The 17,545-nt window shown below is 37.5% G+C and overlaps 1 protein-coding gene and 1 pseudogene across 2 annotated transcripts; one reads left to right on the top strand and one right to left on the bottom strand.

Annotated features, from left to right (window-relative positions):
* Positions 1-990: 990 nt before the first annotated feature.
* Positions 991-3,379, top strand: LOC106382431 (DNA repair protein recA homolog 3, mitochondrial). 2 transcript variants are annotated; one of them, XM_013822451.3, is made up of 8 exons: positions 991-1,267; positions 1,405-1,462; positions 1,589-1,806; positions 1,903-1,990; positions 2,075-2,256; positions 2,333-2,479; positions 2,554-2,688; positions 2,764-3,379. In XM_013822451.3, the coding sequence occupies exons 1-8, from the start codon at positions 1,211-1,213 to the stop codon at positions 3,187-3,189; spliced, it is 1,311 nt and encodes a 436-aa protein (XP_013677905.1). In that variant the 5' UTR covers positions 991-1,210; the 3' UTR covers positions 3,190-3,379. The 2 variants fall into 2 exon arrangements, with proteins under 2 accessions (XP_013677905.1, XP_013677906.1); XM_013822452.3 differs by having other exon boundaries at positions 994-1,267; positions 2,075-2,247.
* A 7,896-nt stretch (positions 3,380-11,275) lies between these two features.
* On the bottom strand, positions 11,276-15,978 carry LOC106379952 (annotated as a pseudogene).
* Between the last annotated feature and the right edge of the window lie 1,567 nt (positions 15,979-17,545).

The following is a 17,545-nucleotide window of genomic DNA, read 5'->3' as shown; positions in this document are numbered from 1 at the left end:
TAATGGTTAAATTAATTTTTGTGTCAAGGGTGAAGTTATATTATATGCTCAAATTATTTTAGGAAATTATTTACTACTTAGAAAGGACAATTATTATTAAATATAGGTTTATTTAATTTTTAATGGTATTAAATTATAAATATTGTGTAAATTTAAGGATGAGACTTAATTTGTATTTTTCTTTTAATAATATAGATAGATAGATGTTGAGGAGATTAAAACAATTTGGGCCGGTAAGTAGGGGTGGGCGTTCGGATACCCGTTCGGGATCGGATCGGGTATTTCGGATTTTTGGGTATTTCGATATAAGGATAGAGAACCCGTTCGGGTAATTTCTGTACTTCGGGTCGGGTTCGGATATTTTTAGTTTGGTTTCAGTTATTTTGAATCGGGTTCGGATATTTAGATTTTAAAAGAAAAAAAATTAAAATTTTCATTTTTTAAGTTTCTTGTATTTAAAAATATAGATTTCATTTAACTGATTTTTTTATAGATTGAATTATTAATAGGTTTGGAGATAATATTTCAAAAACAAATATATATTAATTTGGGTATTGTTTTTAAACTTTGAACGTAACTTTTGTTAATACATGAAACAAAAAATTTGATATGCATTTTAAATGAATATCAAATCATTTTTTCCATAATTATATATATACTTATGATATTAAAATATGTGTAACGTCAATATAAATATTTAAAAAAAAAATGAGAGATGTAAACTAGAAATATAAGGGTAAGTATATATATGTTCGATTATCTTCGGATATCCATTCGGGTTCGGATATCCAATCTCTCCTAACTTAATATCCGTTCGGGTATTTTGGTACTTCGGTTCGGATTTTGGTTCGGCTTCGGGTGCGGCTTCGGATATCGGGTAAAATGACCACCCCTACCGGTATAAGTGGTCCGGGTAATATTAAACTGTGATTACTTAAACCGATCAATTAATTTATAGGTTATGATAAACCAAGGAGTAATAAATCGGGTTTATGCTTCCCTTGGGAAAACAGAGGACAAAAACCTCCGCTCGAGAGAACCTAAAACCCTAAAAGGTACTCGCTTTTTCTCTTCGTTTCTCTTCTTCTACAGTTGGAAACAGTGTTCGCATGAGCCTCTCTTCTGGGCAGTTTCGAATTCGCCATAGTATTCCTATATTCGAAATACTCTGTTAACCTGTACTTTGAAAAAGAAGAAGCTTTACTTAGCTATGGCGGGGATTCTCCGAAACGCGTCTTTACTGAGACGCTCTCTCTTCTCCTCTGAGGTAGTCAACTTCTTTCCCACTTGGGTTTTGCGAGAAATTAAACACTCTGTTAGTTCATTGCTTAATTGGGTCTCAAATGTTGTATCTTTGTTGTCAAAGCCTGCTTATTGACTTTAATGGGTAATTGTTTTGAGAAGGTGTTTACTAGAGCTGTGGTTGGCACATCGTCTCAGCATCGAGGTTTTGCTGCCAAAGGTTACTTAAAGCTTTTACCTTTGTGTCTATTAAATTGGTTTGATGGTTTTTGATAAAGCTATCTCCTTTTTACTTGGCTCATTGTCCTTCTTACAGTCAAGGCATTGTTTTTGTTTCTTTTTGAAGCTAAGAAGAAGTCTAAGTCAGATGGAAATGCATCGTCTGAGGAAGGTATGTCGAAAAAGGAGATTGCTCTTCAGCAAGCACTTGATCAGATTACCAGCTCATTTGGCAAAGGCTCCATCATGTGGCTCGGTCGTGCTGTTTCTCCTAGAGATGTCCCCGTTTACTCTACCGGGTCTTTTGCCCTCGATGTAGCACTAGGAGTTGGTGGCCTTCCTAAGGTATGATATTACTCCTTCCTCCAGAATATGTCTTCTTGTTATTTAGATTGGTCTGTGTGTTCACTGGTCTCAGCTTTGGGTAGCTTCTTATTATAGGGACGTGTTGTGGAGATATATGGTCCTGAAGCATCTGGGAAAACAACACTTGCTCTTCATGTTATTGCAGAAGCACAGAAACAAGGAGGTTATTGCCTTTTTCATTTAACTCTTCTGCTATGTTCGTTACAGAACCATATTGTATTCTAACAAATGATTCTTTGCTGTACAGGAACCTGTGTTTTTGTAGATGCTGAGCATGCTCTTGACTCGTCACTTGCTAAGGCAATTGGTGTAAACACAGAGAACCTGCTTCTATCACAGCCTGATTGTGGCGAACAGGCCCTTAGTCTTGTGGACACTTTAATCCGAAGTGGTTCTGTTGATGTTATTGTTGTTGACAGTGTAAGTAAGGTGATTCATTTAGGATGATTATGGTCCCGGTTCTATAGATCTGTCCTCACGGTTTCTTGTGATTTTGTTTCTACAGGTGGCTGCTCTTGTACCTAAAGGAGAACTTGAGGGAGAGATGGGTGATGCTCATATGGCTATGCAAGCCAGATTGATGAGCCAAGCTTTGCGTAAACTAAGCCACTCTTTGTCGTTGTCGCAAACACTTCTCATATTTATAAATCAGGTATATAACTTGTGTAACTGAGATTTGTAGATAAGTTGTACCTCTTATGCGAATGTATCTTGTTTTCTGTTCAGGTGAGAGCAAAGCTTTCTACATTCGGAGGATTTGGAGGTCCAACAGAAGTAACATGTGGTGGGAATGCCTTGAAGTTTTATGCTTCTATGCGTCTGAATATCAGGCGAGTGGGACTTGTCAAGAAAGGCGAAGATGTAAGTATCCAAATACGAAATACCTACCTTACTGCATCTGCTTGTGTTTTGAAACTGTATTACTTGTGCGTGCAGACAATAGGAAGTCAAGTTGCTGTTAAGATAGTGAAGAACAAACTGGCACCGCCGTTTAGAACAGCGCAGTTTGAGCTTGAGTTTGGGAAAGGAATCTGCAAGGTCACGGAGATAATCGAACTGAGCATTAAGCACAAGTTCATAGCCAAAAACGGAACGTTCTACAATCTAAACGGGAAGAACTACCATGGGAAAGAGGCGTTGAAGAAGTTTCTGAGACTAAATGAACCAGTTCAAGAAGAGCTCATGACCAAGCTCAAAGAGAAGCTTATCGTTGATGAAGCTGCAGATAAGGAGTCTGAATCTGAGGAAGAAGAAGATTCTGGTCGAGTTTTGGTTTCTTCTGAGAGCACAGATGATGAAGCGCCAGCTCCGGTTGTTGCTGCTGCTGCAGTAGTTGAATCATCATCAGTCACCTCCGGTTAAGGATAATATTCTACTTTTGGTTTAGTTTTTTTTCGGTTTAACGTGGATTGGGTTCGGTTTCACTCTCCCCGTGTAATTTAGTGTGAGCTAATCTTTTTTATCTGATGTGACATGAATTAGATCTTGTACTTCGATTAAGATGTGCAACCGATATAAAGCACATAAAGATTAAACAATCAATCTTAGGCTTGACGGTTCGGGTTAGAATTGGGTCCGGATTCTTCGGATCTTAGAGGTTGGATTTATCTACACACTTGTAAAATCTTGGATCGGGTTCTCTTCCTTTTGAGTTGGTTCGGTTCCAAAAAGTTTACACCTATAAATACCCTAAAAAATAGTTTAGTTTGGTCAGTTCTTTTATCTAAAATTTTATAAAATAACATAAGATAAACTATTAATAATTGAAATTAAACTTTGAACTCCAAAATTTAACATTTAAAATTTCATATTACTTTAGAATGTCACAAAATAATAATGAAAAGAACAAACAAAAAATCATTACAACTAACTCAAAAATTAAAATTAAGAAAATAGAACACATAAAGTCATAATTGTTGGTATTTATGTTTTTAGATCGGCTATGTATCGGTTTTTACGTGTTGTTTTTTTGGATCTAGGTTTGTTTGAGTCTGGTTTTTCATTTTCAGTTCTTTTGGATAGAAAATTTTTGAACACATCTAGATATTTGTAAATTTTCAATTTGGTTTCAATTCAGATACTTTCGGATCGATTTTCAGTTTGAATTTGTTAGCCTAGGTAAAATGCCCATGCACAGTGGTAATAATAATAACTAGACCCTGACCCGCGCTAGCGCGTTTATGAATTTTTAGATTTTAATTATTTATTTTATTAAATGATGTATTTGTAATATTCGTTCATATTATATTCATTAAGTAAATATTTTTTTTGCATCTTAAACTATCTATTTTTTTACGAATATGTGATATCATATAAAAATATATAAAAAATGAGTATATAGAGTTAATTAGATAATTGTAAAAGTAGAAATTTTTCTTTCGTGTGCGATATCATATAAATAATGATCCGCCCAGTTAACAAAAATCATAATTTTTAAACACTGGTTATATGATGGCGACAATCACGGGCGACTTTACTGGCGATCCAACGGGCGAGTCAACGACGACGGGAGATCCAGTCACGGGCGACTCCACCGGCGAATTCACGGGCGTTCCAACGATCACTCCGGAAGAACCAAACGCATCTGAGCTTGGCGATCCTAGCAAGACGACAGAGGCCCCAGGCGACGCAGCGAGCGCTCCAACGGGCGAGTCGTCGGTGTCACTGGAGAAAACGGACACTCTTCTCAGATCGACGGAGCTCTCTCCACCGGATCGAGTTTCGCAGAGTGTCGGAGGTGCGGCTAAGGAGGGACGCGATGGTGGGGAGATCAAGGAGAAATCTCTCACTCTGACCGCTCAGTCTATCGACGGTGGTGAAGCTTGGGAGGGTCGCGAAGGTGAGGCGATCCCGGGAAATTCTCTGACCGGGAAAAATGGAGAAAACACGGAGGGGAGGAACGGAGGTAATCAGGCAGAGCGGGTCCGATCGGGCCCTTGGTCAAAGAACCTGGCCGGAAAAGGAGTAGCGGAACCGGTTATTGAAATTGTTGATGGGATTGCATCACTGCAAATCCCAGATGCGATCTTTGACGAGGCGGAGCTTCTTTGGAAAAGTTTCGTAGTGGGCTACTTCATTGGAGACGCTCCACACGTGGGCTCAATTCATGCAACCGTCAATCGTATTTGGACTGGTCACAAGGCGGGTACCAAGATTGATGTCCAGTTTATTGCGAAAAATACGGTGTTGTTCCGAATTGAGAACGATCAGATGAGAAACAGGGTGATTCAAAGGAAGTATTGGCATATAGCGGATATTCCGTTAGTGGTTAATGTTTGGTCACCAGAGTCAGCTCAGAATCCCCCAGACTTGTCAGCCATGCCACTTTGGGTTGACCTCAGAGGAGTACCAAACACCCTCTATTCCAATAAAGGACTGAAGTGCCTTGTTCGGGCAGTGGGAAATTTTGTGAAACTGCATCCGAACACAGAGAAATGTGTGAGGCTCGACATGGCCCGAATCCTAGTGGAAGTCGATCTACATAAGACTCTCGTCGAAAAGATCACTTTCGCGGACCAAGCTGGAGCTTCACACGAAGTATTGGTCAATTATCCTTGGCTACCTCCCCGGTGCAATGTTTGCTGCAAGTGGGGACATAAGGGACAGGACTGTTCGAGTAAGGAGATAAAAATCCTTAGTAAGAGGACATGGGAAACCACCTACACTTCTATGCCGCGTGAAGGGATAGCTGTCGGTGGAGGCAAGGGCAAAGAAGTGGAGGGAAGCAACGTAAAGGGTTTGAATGATGATAAGATAAGTGGGGGTGAAGAGACTGGGATTGTGGAAGCGGTGGAGACAAGGCAAAAGGAGGGAAATCCTATGGAGCACCTAATTAAGGACCTGGAGGAGCTTTCACCTGTCGCATCTCCGGACGAAAAAGAAGCGATCAAGATATCTGAAACAACTAAGGAGCTTTCTAAGACCATTGACGTGTGGGTAAACGGAAAAGGAGTGAAGGCATCTACCGACGGGAACGGAGAAAAGGAGTTTATGATATCCCCGTCAAGATTCAGCCCTTTACAGGACATCGATGAAGAGGAGGAGACTTGCTTAGAAGGAAGTGGAACGGAAGTTGAAGAGGGCGAGTTTCGGGGAAATATAGTGGATGGCAAAAAAGAGAAGGACGTGCAGGTGGCTTCGAAAAACATGCAGCAGGGATCGGTGCCAAGGCAGCTTCGGGGGAGGGTTACTGGTTCTAAACTCATGAGCAACGGTGGCAAGCACGGATCGTCAAAAAAACTTCCGGTAGGAAGTTATGACTTCTTTCTTTGCATGGAACATGCGTGGGTTCAATCTACCACGCAAACATCGAGCCCTCAGATCATGGTTACAGGAGGAAAAGCCTTCTTATGGCTGCCTAGTTGAGACACGAGTCCAGGAGTCAAACCATCAGTGGTGTATGAATGTAGCTATGCCGGGATGGAACTCTCTTACAAACTACGAATATCATCCTTTGGGAAGAATCTGGTTTTGCTGGACGGATGAAGTGGTCGTCACAAGATTGCACACGAGTGCACAGGTGATCACTTGTGCTATTCACAATCCCTCCACTGGAGAACAATATATCTGCTCGGCAATATATGCGTACAACACTCCACTGGAAAGAAGGGAATTATGGGAGGAACTCAAAGGCACTAAAAATGCTTACGGTCACCTAAAACTCCCTTGGATCTTACTTGGCGATTTTAATGAAACACTAGCGGCAAGTGAACACTCAAGATCTTTGGAGTACCGTAAAGACTTGACGGGTATGTATCAATTTCAGGAGTTAGTGGTGGACTGCTCGGTTACGGATCTACCATACACGGGAGCTTTATTTACTTGGTGGAACAATCGAGAGGAGGACCCCATCGGGAAAAAACTGGACAGAGCATTAGTTAACCAAAGCTGGATGAGTCAATACCCAAACTCTGCTGCGCACTTTGACGCTGGTGGAATCTCGGATCATGCAAGGTGTCTGATCCGTACGACAGGGGTTGTAAATGATGCTAGGAAACCATTTCGTTTTTTCAACTACCTGACTGAGCACATAGAGTTCCTGCCGACAGTTCAGCGGGTCTGGGACACAACGGAGCCACTGTTCCCTTCTAGGGCAGCTCTTTCACGTTTCCATAGGAAACTTAAGCTCCTGAAACAGCCGCTGCGGGAGCTGAACAAAATGCACTACGGTGATCTACCTGCTCGTACGAAGAATGCTTATGACATGCTGTGTGAATGTCAAAACAGAGCACTATTGGACCCTACCCCTGGAAACTTTGCAAGGGCAGCGGAAGCAGCTGACAGATGGAACGCCTTAGCGCGAGTGGAGGAAAATTTCTACAAGCAGAAGTCTTGTGTCCGCTGGCTATCGGTAGGAGATCAAAACACCAAGGTGTTCCACAGTATGGTCCAAACGAGGATTGCAAAGAACACAATCAGAAGACTTGTAACGACAGCCGGAGAAGTCCTCACTTCGTTACCTGATATCAAAAAAGAGGCAGTCTCATATTTCCAATCCTTCTTACAAGGACAGGATCCGAATGGCGAGGTAATTTCTGTGGATGCTCTGCAAGATTTACTGACATACAGGTGTCCTAGGGATCATTCAGATGCACTGGTTCGGCCTATCACACCAACGGAAATCAAACAGGCGCTTCATTCACTTCCAAATGGAAAAGTCTCAGGTCCGGATGGGTTCACAAAGGAATTTTTTATCGCAGCATGGCCAATCATAGGAAGGGACTTCATTGTGGCAGTTCAATCTTTCTTCATATTTGGATTCATGCCTGCTGGTGTAAATGCAACCATACTCTCCCTGATTCCTAAGACAACATCTGCTCAGACTCTCAAGGATTATCGGCCAATCGCTTGCTGTAATCTGCTATACAAGGTCATCTCCAAAGTTCTGGCCAATAGGCTAAATATCATTTTCCCGGATGCGGTAGAAGCAAACCAGTGTGCATTCATAACGGATCGCCTACTGTTAGAAAACGTCCTCCTCGCCTCTGAGCTGGTCACTGGATACCACAGGAGCACGAACAAGGAAAATTGTGCTATTAAGTTTGACATATCGAAGGCATTTGACACGGTCAGGTGGTCTTTCATTACTTCTGTTCTCCAAGCAATGGGAATACCGCTACAGTTTGTCCACTGGATGAGGTTATGCATCTCCACAGCTTCTTTTTCTATAAATGTGAATGGAAGTTTGGAGGGATTTTTCAAGAGTGCCAGGGGTATCCGTCAAGGCTGTTCACTCTCACCTTACTTGTATGTCATCCTAAATAATGTATTGTCAAAAATGCTCAACAAGGCGGCAGATGCGGGTGATTTTGGTTATCATCAGCAGTGTCAAGATGTCAAACTCACTCACTTGTGCTTTGCGGACGACATACTTGTGTTCACCAACGGCACTTCGGACTCGCTATTGGGTATTCTGGGCGTAATGCGCCGGTTTGCATCAGTTTCCGGGCTGCACATAAATGTAGCTAAGTCTTCCATCTATGTTACTGGAAGAAACATCGCGCCTCTCCTTACTACTGCGGCTTCATTGGGTATCAGTGTCGGTACCTTACCAATCCGGTACCTGCGAATGCCGTTAACAACGAAGACACTTACCAGCCATGACTATGAACCACTTATAGAGAAGATTCGTGGGAAGATGATGTGTTGGTCCAACAGATTTCTATCCTTCGCAGGAAGGCTTCAACTGATCCAGTCGGTAATTACGAGCATGGTTAACTTCTGGAGCTCGGCTTTCATCCTACCGGCCAAGTGTTATGACACCATTGAAAGCATGTGCAGCGCGTTTCTATGGTCGGGCTCACCTACACAAACTCACAAAGCTAAAGTCAGTTGGGAAGATCTCTCCTTGCCTAAGGACGAAGGTGGACTGGGAGTGAGGAAGTTCAAGGACACAGCGAGAACCTTCGCTCTTAAACTCATTTGGAGACTTTTCACAAAGCCGGCTTCTCTATGGGTAAGTTGGGTTACACATTACTTACTCAGGTATAATTCCTTTTGGGATGTAAGAGGAGAACAAAAGGGATCTTGGATATGGAGGAAGCTCCTGAAACTAAGAGATGTGGCCTATGAGTATGTTAGATTTGATATCAAGGACGGTGGGAATACTTGCTTCTGGTTTGACAATTGGCTTGGAATTGGGAATTTGATTAATATTACAGGAGCGGTTGGCACCACTTATCTGGGTATATCACGACATGCCAAAGTCAGTGATGCTGCGAGGGGCAATTCGTGGAACATCCGAGGATGGAGGAGTCGACGGTACCGGGAGGTTTATGACCGGATCTTGGCTACGGCTCCTCCCTCCCCTGGTACAGGTAGCGATATTATATTATGGAAGCATGGGGTTGATGATTACAGGACCACGTATTCAGCAGCGAGAACTTGGGATCAACTACGAAAAAAGGGAACAAAGGTTGAGTGGAGTAAAGTGGTATGGTTCCCACAGGGGGTTCCTAGATTCTCTTTCATAACATGGCTGGCAATAAGGAACAGGTTATCAACAGGCCAACGTATGCGAATGTGGGGTATTACTCAGGGTTGTGGCTACTGTGGAGAGATAAATGAAACAAGAGAACACCTGTTCTTTGCCTGCCCATACTCCTACACGATATGGGAATCTCTGGCAAGACCACTTGTTGGACGAAACATCAACCCCGATTGGGAATGGACTGTCAATCGGCTGCGTACTATGGGAGGGAAAAGCCTAGACTCAATCCTCGCAAGGATGCTTTTCCAAACAACCGTGTACTACATCTGGAAGGAAAGAAATTCAAGGCGTCACCGGCAAGGAGGGATACAGACTGATCAACTAAGAAGATTCATAGACAAGGCGGTGCGAAACCGCATCTGCTCTTTGCGATACGCTCACGGCCACAAACTGGAAGGGCTACTTAGAAGATGGTTCGAAGTTACTCTTTAGTATTCGTATCCGATTGGTTTCTAGTTTGCATCTAAGACTATAACCAACTTTTAATCCTCTGTAAAATTTCATAGGTTGATCAATAAATTTCAAATTTCATCAAAAAAAAAAAAAAAATCATAATTTTTTTTTATGTGTAATTTTTTTATTTTGACCATTTCCTTAAAGCTATATTAAATTTTACATATTTTAATTAGAATATTTTTAATATCTTTACCTTTTTATTTGAAATGCAACTCAATATTTTTTAAAACATTATAACAAAATATTTAAAAAATATTTTTAGAATTTGTTTGAAAAATATGAAAATTACATTTTAAATTAAAATTATCCTAAAATATGATAAGTTTCGATGTAAACGAAAACTCAAATTATGTCAAAAATAAGTATATTCAATGATAATAACAATTTAAATTGATTATTTAAAAAAAAATACATTTACAAAAATATTGTTTGAAAGAAAATTCATTTATCTTTCAAATATAAAATGAAAATATTATAATTAAATAATAAATAATATAAATAAAAATAATAAATTTAGCAAATGACAACTGAATTATATTATGCTAAAATTTTCTTTCTAACAATTTAGCAAATGACAAATGAGTTATGAGCAAATAATACCATATAATTTTTAAAAACATAGTCATTCTTAAATATTTTTTGAATAAATAATTATTTTTAAATTTAATCAACTGAAAATAATATCTGTACAATTGTGTGAGTCAAATTCTAGTTTTATTGATGCATGTTATATATTAGTGCTGCACGTTTTAGGTAACATTTTAATGATGCACGTTTTTATAAATCTCCATTATTAAAATTATGCACGTAAGGATAACTCATGAGTTTTTTTGGTTGATTAAATAACATTATGTCCAAATTTATTTAAGGATATTTCATTAAGGTAACTGAAAAAGACAAACAATAAAATAGGAAGTTTAAATTCATTTAAGCATATTTCATTAATGTAACTGAAAAGACAAGTAATAAATTAGGCAGTTTTATTCGTTTTAAGATATTTCATAAATACAACTGAAAACAAGCAAAAAAAAAAAAGAATTTAATTAATGAAGTAAGAACATTTTCAAATGAGTACTTTTCTTTTAATAATATAGATAATAATAATAATAATATCCATTCTAGCTTCCATTACAAGCGAACAAAATAAGATCTGTTGACACAACAAAAACGTATAGCCATGGGAAAAAATTCTGTCCAGAGAGGAGAGAACGATTCATAATTTATGGATAACATCCAATTGGTTTGGTCAAAAAAGAAAACACCCAAGTGGTATAGTGTAAGCTTAATCAGTGTGTCTTTCAAGAGGAAACATCCACTATCACAATATTAATTATTATGTTTCTAGTTGAATAAACGTTCTAGTCTAAATTATTTTTATTTAAAACTCTATAACAGAGTAGCACAAACCAGATTAAGCTATATGCTTTTGTCAAAACCAGTGAAATTTAAATTCGCTAAATATGGATAAATGGGAAATCATGTACATATATATTTGAAGGTTAATCATGTTTATATTGAGCAAAATAATATTTAAGGAAGTAAAATGTATTAAAAATAATTTGTTGTTTAAAATATATATTAAGTAGTCTACAAGACAACAACCAAACATATTTTCCCGGTTAGACATGTTTGGCTGTAGTCTCGATCTACTATTAATAAATCTTATTTTCGTTACTTATTCTGGTTACATATCTAAGTTAAGTGAATCAAAAAATATCTTGCCCTGGAGATAATAGTTTCTTAGGATCAAACAGATCTTTCCTCTTCGAAAAAGCACCCCATTTAGATCCAAAATGTTCAACCCAATCTTCTTTTCTGGTGAAATGCATTAGATACTGCTTAATCTTAATACCCGAGTCCTTGCAAAACCTAATGATCGCCTCGTTTACACTCTCCACTTCTTGCACATTTTGTGAGCTAGCTGCCTGTAGTAGTCCCACGACATAGAAAACATCTTCATCTGGTATCATCGCCGACATACCATTGTCCCATCTAAATAATAACAAGAAAAACATTATGTCAAGATCTAGTTACTTGTTCTTGAAGATTAGTATGAATAACCTTACTTATTCCGGTTGGTGGGATAGAAGAGAGCAACGCCAGAAGTCGAGTTCTGCTTGAGAAGAATGTCTTTTACAACACCGTTATGGAAATCTAGTATCTGAGTTTTAGGGACATAGAGGTTAAGCCATGGATGAGGAACTTCCCATAAAGCCAGAGATCTGAGTTTATCTTCTTCAACTTGTACACGGTTCAGGAAATCAAAGTAGAGCACGTCGTGCATTGATATAAACCCGGGCAGGTAACTTAGGGTTTTAGTTAACTTGTCAATCACCTACAAAAATAAACAAATACTGATTGGTATATAAAGCTCTATTTGATGCTTTATATGCGTATGTGCAGTTCAAATGTTCATTGATGATGTGTTACAAAACCATAGTCATATAAAAAAATTATGTGAGTTTAATTTCCAATAATATTAATGCAAGTTGTTACTAATATGAGAATGCAATTCATATTTTTTAAATAATAACATATAAATGTTTTTTTTTTGCTAAATAAAGGGTTAAACTCAGGTTTATTAAAGACACAGACCTAACTCCCGAGTGTGAGGTGCAGCCCCACGGATAGACTCTCTCCCGGATATTCAAATGGACCGTAAACAATTGGTCCATATCCGCGTGGCCACATGTGGAGTTAATAATTTTGCACTAGAGGAGAATCGATCCCTGTCCTGGACCAACGGGACCACATATATATAAATGTTAACCATTGTAAAACCAATAAAAAATTATATGGTCAAGCTGATATCATAATCTATGAAGTCTCTTCACAGTTATTACACTTACGACTAATGATGCATCTCAGTGACAAGTTTAAGATCCAATGAACCCGTATTTTCTGACATATAAAACCAAAATGATGATGCCATGATTTGACGATGATATGATTCTGATAATATGGTACAGTGATGATCCTTTTAAATTTCTTATAATATGTAATATGCGCATAGAAGAATAAATATGTAAAATTTGTTTGTACCTGGCCAGTGGTGGGAACAGTGGGATCATCATAATACTTGGCTACTTCGAGAACATAGATGATACTATGGTTTTTCACTAAATCAGCGACTTTAGATTGATCAGACGGTGGGAAAAAGGAAGTGTCGACGATGCCGTTTGACATCAATAGTTGACCTTCTACGTAGTCAATTCCAGTGTCATTGTCCATTGATATCAAACTTTCTTGGTCCTTTGTAAAAGCTGTGAAATCACTGTACAGCATTTTAAACCATTTCGCCTACATAGTTTCATTTGATAAAATCCCATTTAATTAGCACTCACACAATATAGAAAACCATTTAGTTGCACATATTTTAAATACTACAGTAAAATAATTATTTATTGATATCAGTTAGATTTGCAAGACATACGACAAGACTGGACTATAATAAGGCCTATGATTATTATTATTATTATTTTAAGTCCTATGATTATAAATTGTAATAAAATATATATAGGCCAAATCATTTTTTCATTCAGCGCATAGATTTGGTTCAAATTAGTGCGAAAATAAGCCTTTGACTATGTTCCTAATTGGTACCAAAATTATTGTATACCTAATTATAGTTTTGGGCTACCATCTAAGAAATTTGTAGGAGTTATGATCCACACGTCTCTAACTCTTTTTGTGTCACGAAATGCTTCTTTATCACATGTAATCCAATGTGTAACCAATTAGGCAATTATAGACCCCAATATCCAAAACTCCATTCAAATACCTTACACTGAACAATAAGTCATACAAAAATTAATTGTTCTTAATGATTTTGTTATATAAATATTAAATCTCCAATATATTAAAAGAGAAGCAATTGCAATAAATGTGTTCACACACACATTAACACGTGTCAGACTCACACTCATTTCAACTTTAGAATGCTTACGTGTTAGTCTCACAGTCATTTAACAATTAATGTGTTAACACACTAATTTTCTTAACTCTATCGTAAACAATTTAATATATTCACACACTATTTTTTATGTAAATTTAAGTATTTAGTCTTACATTATTCAAATTTTTATGTTTTATATTATTTTATTTTCGAATTTTGAAGATTAAGTATATTTGAATTTTTATTAAAAAAATACATAATTAAAATGGATTCTCGAACTGAACCGAATCTGCAATGATTCGAACAAAACCCAAATCAAATTCAAACCAGAATTTGTAAATATCCGAATCATATTTAAATTTCTAATTCTAAAAATCTGAAATCCGAATAGATCAACTGAATTTGAATAGATATCTGAATATCCATCCCTTGAAAAACTATACGACAAATCTATTATTACAACATACAATAAATAATCTAATCAATTATTTTATTCTGCGCACGACGCGGATTACTACTTAGTGTTATATTAAAACTAGCAAGCATATAAACACACAAAAGCTTACATATATAAATGATTAGCTTACTGTCCTTAAAATGATTTTTTTTTCTTTGATAGCTGATAATTTCTATCTAGATTAAAATCATATGAATAGTTTTTAGTTTGGCAATGTTTCAAAGAAATTCCAACTCTGGAATAACTCTGTGCGTGTTAAAGTACAAAAATAAATGAATTTTCTATTTTCTTAAAAAAATGAAGGGAAATTTCTAACTTATTTTAAAACTGAACATGAAAGCTTCAGTGAATGTTGAATAAATTTGTAGTTTTAATAGACACAAATATTAGGTTAGAACTGATGATACTTACCCTTTTAGGTGCATGGTTCAAAACAATCCTGGCTCTCGATATTATTCCAAATTGACCCAAACCTCCTAATACTCCATAGAATAATTCTGGATTTAACTGTGGCGAGCATGCTAACGTTTCACCTTTTCCTGAAATATATATAAAAAGTCCTTAATAATAATTAAGCACAACTTAACATTTAAAAAAAAAATCAGGTGAAATAATTATTGCTATTTACTTGGAAATAATATATGGTGGAAAATATATGTAGCATGCCTAAATATTTATATTTCTAATTATGTTCAATGCTCAAATTCATTGAAACCTGACGTAATGATGATGTTTGAATTATTAGTAAATAGACAAAATATCATTCATAGTTAGAGAAAACTGAAAGCCAACAAAAATCTCCAAAATGCAAAATGTTCCATTTACATGCGTCATGCAAGATATACTACTAATTGCGAATAGTGGCCAAACTAGTCATTAATTAAAGATGTATCTTAGCTAGATGCATTACACATTTTATGTTTCGAAGATTCCATTGCGTGTGTTGCAAAAAGTGTAGTATAGAACTATAAAAACATGAAATATGCTACACCAAATAACTTATAATAACTATATAATATATAGATTTTTTTGCGTTTGCGTACCAATTATAACGTCCAACTCAAGGACGTTACTAATTTGAGGACCGTTTCTAAACACTTGACCGCCGATTCCAGCATTAGACAGCGTTCCTCCGACGCTAATATGCAAATAATCCGTCCAAGAAACCGGCGAAACGCCTTTCTCCGCCGTCTCTCTAAGCACATCCACCCATAACGTCCCGCCCGCCACGTCAGCATACTCTTTGTCTTCTGAAACAGTTATGTCAGCGGGACACGTCATGTTGATAACCACTCCACCTGATGCCGTTTAAGGAGTGGCCTTGGCCGCGAGCCACCACTTGGAATATAGTCTCTCCGTTGGCGGCGTAGCGTAGGAGACGGGATATCTCGGCGGAGGAGGAAGGGCAGAGGATGCCGCCGGGTGTCACGGTGGTGACGTTTCCGTAATCGTGAGAGGCGGTGGAGATGGTGGAAGGATCGGTGAGGAGGTTTAGGGACTTAGGTAGAGTAATAACTTTAGTGCTTTCTGACGATTTAGCAAAGCTCGGAAGTAAATAAACCAAAACGGTGATTAGAGTGATCATTAGAAGAAGATTAGCCATGTTTTGATTCTCTTTTACTCTCTCTTATTGGAAGATGAAGAAGAGAAATTGTAAAGAAAAGATAGGCTATTATTGATAAATATATAATATTAATTTGTTACTTAACTCATGTGATATAATATATAACTTGGTTTCAACGTGAGGAAGATCAGCCATATATATATAGTTATGGCAGTATATATATCTAACATTAAATTTTGAAGTCTAATGAAATTTCTAGCTGAAATTATTTTCCAAAACAAACAGAATAAATACTTGGAGGACAAAATTAGGCACATTATCATTTATATTTGAAGAATATAAAATAACGTTTTTTATTTTACTGGATTTCTCCACCGTATGTACGAATGCACTACAAGAAAACATAAGTTTAACAATGGCGGTATTATTCGTGAGTTCGTCGTAAAAGAAGGTTTACGAGGAATTAGCGAGGAAACACATTTCGTCGTTATTCGTTCGTCGTAACGCATATTTCCTCGCCAATTCGTCGTAACTTAGCGAGGAAAATGTTTCGTCGTAAAGACGAAGTACCATATTTCGTCGTTGATGTTAGGAGTTTTCAAGGCTCCTAAAACAAATGTTGTAGTATAAATGATTGTCGAACCAGTTCTGAGGGATATCAAGGCACCGAGAATGCAAGTACTCACTTAATCTAAGTGCAATCAATGATTTAGATGGGTTTTAAACTACTACTAATACTAGAAAGCAATTACAGAATGATACTTTCTTGACTAAGGGAAAAGAGAACTCATGGGCTTAGGGATTAGACATTGGGTGATCAAGTATCGAACTAAGGATGGCAAATGATCAATCAAACTATCGACCTTAAGCCTAGACACAATTCTAAGCAAGCTCTATGTCTAGATGAATGTTCATTTGCTAACATATCTCAAACATCAAATGTCTTTGGTTGAATAATGTGAAAGCAATCATTACTAACAAGTCTATTAGCTATCTTAGCACATTTAACAACAAATGTCTTTGGGAAAGTATACTAAAAGCCTAGGAGAGTTGTCTCAGACATTTCATCAAACATCTTTTGGGTGGAAAATGCCTATTGATCAACTTTTGAGTGGCCAACTCAGAAGATGCATTATGAATACTCCACTAGCAAGGAACAAGAATGATTTACACTAAAACATCCTAGAACTAACATAATCACCCTTAATCTCCCTAACCCATGAATTCAAAAGGTGATTACTCACTAATCTCCATGATTCCTCTTAAACTCATATTGGATTTCAGATTAATCATGTAGAGAAATAGATAAGAAATCAACAAGAACACAAGATGAAAGCAATGAAATCTGAATCAAAATAAGTTTTACTAGTTGTTCTCCAGAAAAGAGATTTTCTGCCTCCTCTGGCTTACAAAAATACTTAACTTAGGTTTAGGCAATGTAAAACGTGCATAATGAAATAACCAAAAGGCCCTTAGAAAACATGAGTTCGACAGGCAAATAGACGCGGAGCGACCTCGGCATGTCGCTCCGGCCTTCAGGATCGACCTGATGTTAGGAGTTTTCAAGGCTCCTAAGACAAATGTTGTAGTATAAATGATTGTCGAACCAGTTCTGAGAGATATGAAAGCACCGAGAATGCAAGTAATCACTTAATCTAAGTGCAACCAATGGTTTTTAAAAGGTTTTTTTAAACTATAACTAACTAAAAGGAATAACTAAATGATACTTTCTTAGCTATGGGAAAAGAGAACTCATGGATATAGGGATTAGACCTCGGGTGATCAAGTTTCGAACTAAGGATGGCAAACGATCAATCAAACTATCAACCTTAAGCTTAGACACAATCCTAAACAAAC

This window comes from Brassica napus, chromosome C7 (assembly GCF_020379485.1).
Source record: "Brassica napus cultivar Da-Ae chromosome C7, Da-Ae, whole genome shotgun sequence".
NCBI lineage: Eukaryota > Viridiplantae > Streptophyta > Magnoliopsida > Brassicales > Brassicaceae > Brassica > Brassica napus.
Note: the sequence above shows the minus strand (reverse complement) of the source record. Positions and strands in the feature narration are given on the sequence as shown.

Coding starts and splice junctions, on each gene's coding strand:
- LOC106382431 (XM_013822451.3), top strand. CDS start 1,211: ATGGCGGGGATTCTCCGAAACGCGTCTTTACTGAGACGCTCTCTCTTC. Junction 1,268..1,404: donor GCTCTCTCTTCTCCTCTGAG/GTAGTCAACTTC, acceptor TGTTTTGAGAAG/GTGTTTACTAGAGCTGTGGT. Junction 1,991..2,074: donor AGAAGCACAGAAACAAGGAG/GTTATTGCCTTT, acceptor TTTGCTGTACAG/GAACCTGTGTTTTTGTAGAT.